This window comes from Nannospalax galili, unplaced genomic scaffold (genome assembly GCF_000622305.1).
Source record: "Nannospalax galili isolate Female #2095 unplaced genomic scaffold, S.galili_v1.0 scaffold188, whole genome shotgun sequence".
Taxonomy (NCBI): Eukaryota; Metazoa; Chordata; class Mammalia; order Rodentia; family Spalacidae; genus Nannospalax; species Nannospalax galili.
Genome location: NW_008360325.1, coordinates 329,033 through 337,228, shown reverse-complemented (window position 1 = coordinate 337,228; position 8,196 = coordinate 329,033). Strand labels below are relative to the sequence as shown.

At 47.9% G+C, this 8,196-nt stretch overlaps 1 protein-coding gene across 2 annotated transcripts in view; it reads left to right on the top strand.

The window, feature by feature from the left end:
- Positions 1–8,196, top strand: part of Tdrd9 (tudor domain containing 9) — a 130,408-nt gene that overhangs the window by 95,585 nt on the left and 26,627 nt on the right. For both annotated transcript variants that reach the window (XM_008825530.3, XM_029559922.1), the window contains 5 exons: positions 349–419; positions 1,586–1,695; positions 2,394–2,490; positions 4,993–5,131; positions 7,040–7,158. In XM_008825530.3, coding sequence (XP_008823752.1) covers positions 349–419; positions 1,586–1,695; positions 2,394–2,490; positions 4,993–5,131; positions 7,040–7,158 — 536 coding nt within the window. The remainder of the gene's footprint in view (positions 1–348; positions 420–1,585; positions 1,696–2,393; positions 2,491–4,992; positions 5,132–7,039; positions 7,159–8,196) is intronic.

The window sequence follows — 8,196 nt, the reverse complement described above, 5'->3', positions numbered from 1 at the left end:
GATTCGAACCTGGGTCTTCTGCAAGAACAACCAGTGTTCTTAACTGCTGAGTCATCTCTCCAGCCTCCAGTGTTCTTAACCACTGAGTCATCTCTCCAGCCTCCAGTGTTCTTAACCGCTGAGCCATCTCTCCAGCCTCCATTTTTCTATTTTTGAGACAGTCTCACTAGGTAGGTTAGGCTGGCCTTGAACTCACCATCCTTCTGCCTTAGTTTGTTGAGTGCTGGATGATAGTGTGCCTCCAGACTGTTACGGTTGTGAAGTGTGAACTGAGTTTGCAACTTTTCTACTTCCTCCATTAGTGTAAAGTGATTGCTCACTGGTCACGTGTGTATTTTGCATGTGCAGGCTGTCCTCCACGGGCCCTTTAACCCTTATGAGCTGAAGTGCCATAGTCTGACCAGAATATCCAAGTTCAGGTATGATGAAATCGATTTCCTATGAAGTATTTTCTCAGTGCCTTTATTTATAGACCTCATCAGAAGCCTATCTTACTTTGTATCTAAGCTGCAAGAATTTAACTCATCTTAGTCCCCCCACCCCCTTCAAACCTCAGGAACTTTCCCTTTTTAGAGAAGTCAAGCAGTTCCACGCTCGACATTTTGAGTTTCTTTGGTCAGACTTGATTTCTGATTGTAGCTGAAATTCAGTAGGTGTGTGAGGCCCCTGTGTGCCAATGATATTCAGGGTTTTGGGAACAGTTTTGATGTGGGGAACAGTGGAGAACAAGATGCAGTTGTTTCACTGAGGCGATATGTCTAGTGGTGACAGCAGAGTGACAGGGATCCTGATAGGTGCCCAGTGTCCTATGGAAACACCTGGGCCCTGGCCACACTTCAAGGCCATACTGGAGGTTTTCCAGAGCTGTCTGAGGCCCAACGGCTGCCAGGTGTTTACCATGTAGCGTAGGATGATGAGGGTCAAGCGGTGGCTCATAAGTCACATTTTAGAGAAATTGGAACACAAGTGAGAAGGCTTAACCATGCACGTTTTAAAAGGACCACTCCAGTAAACCTTCGCTTCTCAGACTTCTGAGGACCAGGAGGGAGGGCATCCTTGAGAGCTGTAAATACAGCTCAGGCCCATGCAGTCCTTTAGAATGGGCAAGCCTGATCATAGCACTCAAAGAGGCCTGCAGGCCCACAGAAGCTTGGGAAGAGTGCGCTGGATTTTTGTTGAAGACTTGTCAGGCTGGAGCACACCTCTGAGTTTGGTTCCCTGTGTAACCTGAGGCCAGAGCAAGAGGTTTGGACACCAGCAGCTTCTGGAGCACGTTCAGAAATGGAACCGACAGGCTGGAGTTCAGCTAGGGCCAGTGATGAGGGCTGAGGAGAATGAAGTCCTCATGGGCCTGCAGCCCCTCTCTACATGAGGAGGCAGAGGAAAGGTGGTGGGGAGGACAGCAGGGGTAGAGAGGAGGTTTGAGAGACCACGTGTGGATGGCTCCTAAGGGTGGGGTGAGGAAGGGCGAGAGCTGGTACGAGGAGGGGCCTGGGCCTGAGTGCTGGTTGTGGCGTCACCTGTGTAAGCGTCTTCCTGAGGTGGCCAGGGAGGCAGCGGCTTGTGTCCTGCTTGTTCTTCCCAGGTGTGTCTGGATTGAGAAGGAGAGCATCAACTCTGTCCTCATTAGTGACAGCCCTGCCGACCTCCACCAGAGGATGCTGGTTGCAGCTTCACTCTCAGTTAATGAGACTGGTAGGGAGACAGCTTTGTTGTCCGCCATCTTCTCGTTGTCCTCGAGTGTTTTAACCTGTGGTGAATTAATTCGTGCTTCTGGGCCACACTATTAGGCTGTTTTCTGAATGCTGTGCAAACTTAAGAATGACACATTATCCCTTTGCTCTTTTTAAAAGTTTTTAAAAAATATATTATTTTTACGTGTATGAGTGTTATACCTGCATGTAGGTAAGTGCACCCGTGTCGTGCAGTGCCCGCGGAGGACAGAAGAGGCTGTCGGATCCCTTGGAACTGGAGTTACGAACAGTTGTTTGCTGCCATGTGGGTGCTGGGGTTTGAACCCAGGTCTTCTGCAAGGACAGTCTGTGTTCTTAACTGCTGAGCCATCTCTCTAGCCCCCTGCTTTTCTTTTTATACACGGGTGTGAGAATTAGTTAATTGATCCCTGTTCCTCTGTGCTTATCTACAAAGTTCTTCGCTCTAAGAAAACCTGATGGGACAGCCTAACGAGAGTGAAGAAAACAGTAACCAAATGTGTCATTCTCCAGTGGAATAAACGCCTAAGCATGCCATGAGTCCATCTGTAGGACAGGACATGCATTCCATGGAGGGGATCCATGGGATCAGACTCAGCAGATGAGCTGGCCAGATTAGAAGGAAGTGACGGGTGAGCACTGTGAGATGTCCTGACGCTGGCTCTCCTTCCACTGCAACAGGGTCTACCATGCTGCTGAGAGAGACCTCCCTGCTGCCTCACATCCCGGGCCTTCCAGCGCTCCTCAGCATGTTGTTTACACCAGTAATGGAGCTAAGGTAGGGTGTAGACCTCCATTGCACCTGTATTCAGGTTTTTGTAAAGTGAGAATCTGAGTGGGAAAGGGCTTTCCTTCCTCCTCCACAGGAGAGAGCATCCAGGGGAGCTGGGCTGTGGCCGTCTGGAGGGGAGCTGGGCTGTGGCCCGTCTGGAGGGGAGCTGGGCTGTGGCCCGTCTGGAGGCCTGCTTGGCCTCTGTGCTTCAGCATGATTCTGCTCGTCTGTCATTGGTGAACACAGCCCCTGGCTTAGGCGGGTTGGAATTTTTGATTTTTGTTTTTATGTGTGAGCCGTTCTAGTGGTGCCATTCAGCTGGTGGTGCTGTGCTGGGAGGTTGGTGGAGCCTTTGGGAGTGAGGCCTGGCTCCTGGAAGTAGACACAAGGGCCAGGCCTGGGAAGCGGATACCTGCTGCTGGTTCTGGCCTGCTTTCTCTGCTTCCTGACTACTGCTTTGTGAACAAGCAGCTGCCTCCTGTTTGTTCCTCAGTCATGAACTCTGTCCTGCCTTCCCCAACCATCATGGACTACAGCACCCCTGAAACTGTGACCAACCTAGCTTTTCACCGCTTAGGTTGTGTCTGTCAGGTATTTTGTCATGATGTCTAGAAAAGTAACACAGACGGACGTGTTGGGACAGGAGCACTGTAACTGGAGGGGCATCTGCTCTTATCCTTTGCTTGTTCACATAGTTCATATAGCTTGGGAGGGCACATGCAGCATCACAGGACCAGTTAATTAAAAGGCAAAAGAAACAGGGAGTGGAACATGGAGCGGTAAATATGGTGACTGCCGTCCTGTTCTACAGGCTTCAAATGGGAGTCCAGCATTTTGGTGGCCAGCTGCCAATAGGAACCCTGTCAACCTCTCTTCCAAAGGGAACTAGGAAGCTGGGAGGTGGGACTGGCCCGACGGAGTGTAGCCCTTGTGCTAGGATCCTACATGGATGCTTCCCAGAGATTTCAGCACAGAGAACTGTGATGAGACACAGGGGCTTCGTAACTGCCTCTGTGTGGGTGAGGCACTGTGTTAAGTTTGATCACTATGACAAGCCTGAGAAAACAACTTGAAGAAGGTTCGTATAGTTCATGGTCATGGGTTTCTCCAGGTGTTTTCCGCTCCGGTTTGGGGCCTGTAGCAGGGGGAGGTCAGGACAGAGGCATGTGGCCACCAGGAAGCAGAGCTAAAGAAGGAACCAGTCTCCCAATAGACTCTTCAAGAACACATCCAGTGACCTCAGCTTCTCCTGCTGGGCACCAACTCCTAAAGGCTCCCACCTCCCAATAGTAGGCAGAGGACTAAATCAGCAGTGGGTCTTCTGAGGAGCTGCTTAAGCTCTGAACCACAGAATACTGCTTGGGTTACTTTTATTTACTTGAGACTTAGAACAGAAGCCAGGTTTGATGATTCATGTTTGTAAATCCTAATAATTGAGAGGCTGGTGCAGGAGGATTGTGGATGCAGGGCCAGCAAATTGGAGACTGCTGTGGGCTACATAACGAGAGCCTTGTTCTTGCAGACATAGCTCAAGTGCACGTGTCACTGCATGGGAGTAGCCAGTTTGCCCTGTTGCCACCGCTGTAAGGATGAGGTACCATCAGGTTCTAACAGAATTGATTGTTCACTACCTGTTCTAAAAAGATTTTGTGTGAAAGGAAATAATTTATGTTAATGTAGCAGGCTTAGTATTTAAAGAAGCATTAAATTTTTATTTATATGCTTTGCGCATGCATACTGCAGGATGCATGTGGATGGAGAGGACAGCTTGTGGTCAGCTCTCACCTCCTACCATGTGGGTCCCCAGGACTGAACTCAGGTTGTCAGGCTTAGGAGCAGGTGCCCTTATCCACTGACCAACCCAGTGACCCAAAAGAAACATTAAGTTTTGTTTATTACTTTGGTGTGTGTGTGTGTGTGTGTACTTTATGTGGGTTCTGAGGATTGAACCGAGGTACTCAGTGAGACCCCCCCCCACCTTTTTTTTTCTGGTCTCCTTGTAGCCCCAGCTGGCCTGGCACTCCCTATGTAGACAGACTGGCCTCAGTCTCACAGAGATCCTGTGAGTTCAAGGCCTCTGCCTCCTAAGTGCATAAAGGCATGTGCCACAATACCAAGCCCATGCCAGGCCCAAGAAACATTTTTGTGACTATAAAGAAAACAGTTCAACACTTAGTTTACAAGTCTGACTTGTAGTGGAGTTTACTTAAAAGCTGTTCAAGGCAAGCCTGGTCTACATAGTGAATCCCAGGACAGCTGGAGCTACAGGGAGACCCTGTCTCAAAAATAATAAAAAAAAAAAAAAAAAAAAAAAAAAAAAAAAAAAAAAAAAAGAAATCCAGTAATGTGTTAATGTATTTAACATACTGTCCGTATAGTGTATTTAGTCTGTATTTCTGTGTAAAATACTTAGATACTCTACCAGTGCTGGAAGACTGTAGGATGATTTTGTGAGTTACTTGTCTAATCCAGAAATGGTAGTTTTAAGTCCTAAAACCATTTTTTCAGAGTTGACCGGGATGGAAAGGGCTATACTGGGGCCCTTTGTGGTCTGGGATGGAATTCGACCTCCGAGACCCCTATCCTGCCAGAGCATGACATCGAGCTGGCCTTTGATGTGCACTTCAGTGTGGAGGATATCATTGAGGTGTGTATGGCACCCTTGGTACGGGTGGTTACTCCTCTCTCTCATTTTGATTTTACACCCATGTGACTTAGCTTCTGCCTTGGTGCTTTGCATGGAGACACAGACCCGCTCCCCAGGCACCTTCTGCCAGTGTAGAGAGAGCTCTCCCTACCAGCCTCTGTTCTGAGATGCTGCTTTCTGACTGCTGGTATCTCTCATTTGGGGTCTTCTAGTGCAGGAAGCTTTTCTGGGCATTCAAGTTTTGGAAGTTGTTTCCAAAGCAGCAGGAGCTGTGGGCCTCTCTGTGATCCCCTCCTCACTGGTAAATAGGGAAATGCAGACAAAAACTGTGTCTCATTGTGCCCAGGGCTGGTGCCAGTGAGGCTATCTGTACCAGTTTGGGTGGGTGTGACTAGCAGCCCAGGTTAAGCTTTCAGAACTTGTGGAGCAAGTGGACAAACTGATTGTCTTTTGAATTTGATAATGAAAAATGTTTGCTTGTTTTTTCTGTTTTTGTTTTCACATGTCCTTGTTCTAGTAATTAATTTTTGTTAGCATTTTACCAAGAAAAATCCTAAAACTGATCCTTCTCAAAAAAATGTCTTGAGAATTGCTACTCCAGGGCACCTTCCTTCTCCACCGGGGTAGTGGAGGTTGACCAGCTAACCAGGAGAGCAGGGAAAGAGGGGGCAGGAGAGTCACACCATCTTCACTCCTGGAGTTTAGGGGCTGGTCAGTGTCCTCTGGGGCAAAGAACAGAGCTGACACCCAGAATGTTTTTTGATGGGATCACCCAGCTTGGGAGCCACGGCTCCTTGGAGAACTATCTGCTCCTAGGGCTGGAGCAGGAGATGAGCTTCTTGTGGCGCCAGGAAGGAAGGATGCACTCAAAGCACACAGGGATGGGTGTGTCCAAGGACAAGGAGCCAGTGAGAGTACAAGCTGCCAGTGGGCAGAGCTGGAGCAGTGTGGGCAGCAAAGTAAATATATAACCTAAAGTGTGAAGCATCCATGAGTTCAGCTGGAGAGAAGTGGTTGGATAACTCAGTGGGGAAAACGGTGGTTCTTACAGAATTCCCACGAGTGCAGGAAGGTGCTACAGGTCTTGGAGGACAGGTGAGATTTGATGAACCAGAGTAGGGAAGGGGGTGTTTCCAGCAAAGAAGCTCTGCAAACTCCTTAGCCGCCCTATCAGCCACGTCCCAGCAGTGAGTAGTCATGGTGCAGGCAGGCCTGGGCAGTGTGAGGAGAGGGCAGTGCCTCCCCTTTGGACAGTGGCAGACAAACTCAAAATGGGGAGCGTGCTACAAAATGCCTGCCAGAGCCTCCAAATTGCCATGGTCTTGAAAAGCAAGAAATGGCTGGGAAGCTATCCCATACCAGAGGACTGGGTCCTGGAGGAGAAACGGGGCAGTAATGGAAAAATGGGTCAAAGCTAAACAGTTGAAGTTTGGTTCATGGCAGTGTTTGAGAATTGTCCCCTCAGCTATAAGAAGCGAGAGGGGGACTGGATACAGGCTTAGGAGCCTGTCTGTTCTACCTTGTGACTCTTGAGATAGGCCTAGAGCTAAAACTACTCAAAAAGAGAAAGTCTATTCTAAGCAGACAAAACAAAACAAACAAGCTGGCTAAGGCAGAGCATTGAACCCACAGTGGGAAGGACCACCACCAAAGCCAGGAGGCAGGGTGGCAGTCAGCACACTGAAGGTTGGGGAAGTGTTCAGACCATAGTCTGAAGCTTTCTTGCTGTTGTGAATTTGTCTCTGACTGTTGTTTCTTTAGTTATAATAGTAATTATTGATGTTGTTTCTGTTGTTTTACTGATTTTCTCAGAAATTTTACTGATGTTAATCACAAAACACAGCTTTGAATGTTACAAATTGTTTACTGTGAAAGGAAGTACAACTCCATGTCACTGTTTATTTACAGATTAATATCCTCAGGGCTGCTATTAATAAGCTAGTGTGTGATGGGCCAAATGGATCCAAGTATCTTGGGCCAGAAAGAATTGCACAGTTACAAGAGAATGCTCGTCAGAAACTTCTAGGGTAAGTTGTATAGATGTACAGCTAGGGTATATGCTGTATTTTTTATATATATTTATATATATGTATATATATGTATGTATATATGTATTATACACACATACATATATTTATATATTTTTAAGCTTGTTTTGATTTGCGAATGTTTTGAATCACTTACGAGATATGACAGATCAGTCACCTGACATGGGAATCCAGTGTTAAGGCACTCCTGGAGGCATTGGAATATGGGTTCTATGTCTCTGTCATTTGTGGGTATGGACAAGGCAGAGTGAACACCCATTGGGCATTGAGGAAAGAGTGGTAAAGAGGTCATTCTGTATAGTAGGGCAAGGCACAGGGACCATAGTGAGTGATGCCACAACCCGCATCACTGGTGGCACTGTGGGGCCCAAGGGAGTGAAGGTAGGCTGTGTTTTGGGAGACTGAGTGGGCCCAAGACCAGCCCCACCCTCCCCTGACCTTTCACTTTCACTGGCATTTCCATGGACAAACCCAGCTATTGTTGCTGCCGGTGGGCTGCCGTTGCCTCCCATGTCTGGGATATAGGAGTGCACCACTGCGCCCACTTGGCTTTCTCTTTTTAAAGGCCCAAGGGAGTGAAGGTAGGCTGTGTTTTGGGAGACTGAGTGGGCCCAAGACCAGCCCCACCCTCCCCTGACCTTTCACTTTCACTGGCATTTCCATGGACAAACCCAGCTATTGTTGCTGCCGGTGGGCTGCCGTTGCCTCCCATGTCTGGGATATAGGAGTGCACCACTGCGCCCACTTGGCTTTCTCTTTTTAAAGTATTTTTATTTTATGTGTATGAGTGTTTTGCCTGCATGTGTATAAGTGTACCACATGCATGCAATGCCTGCAGAGGGTGTCAGATCCCCTAGAACTGGAGTTACAGATGGTTGTTAGCTACCACATGGGTGCTGGGAATTGAACCTGGGTCCTCTGGAAGAACAGCAAGTCTTGAGCCATCCCTCCAACCCCTCTCACTTTCTTTTTTTCTTTTTTGTTCTTTTTTTTTTTTTTTTCGGTTTTTTTTAGACT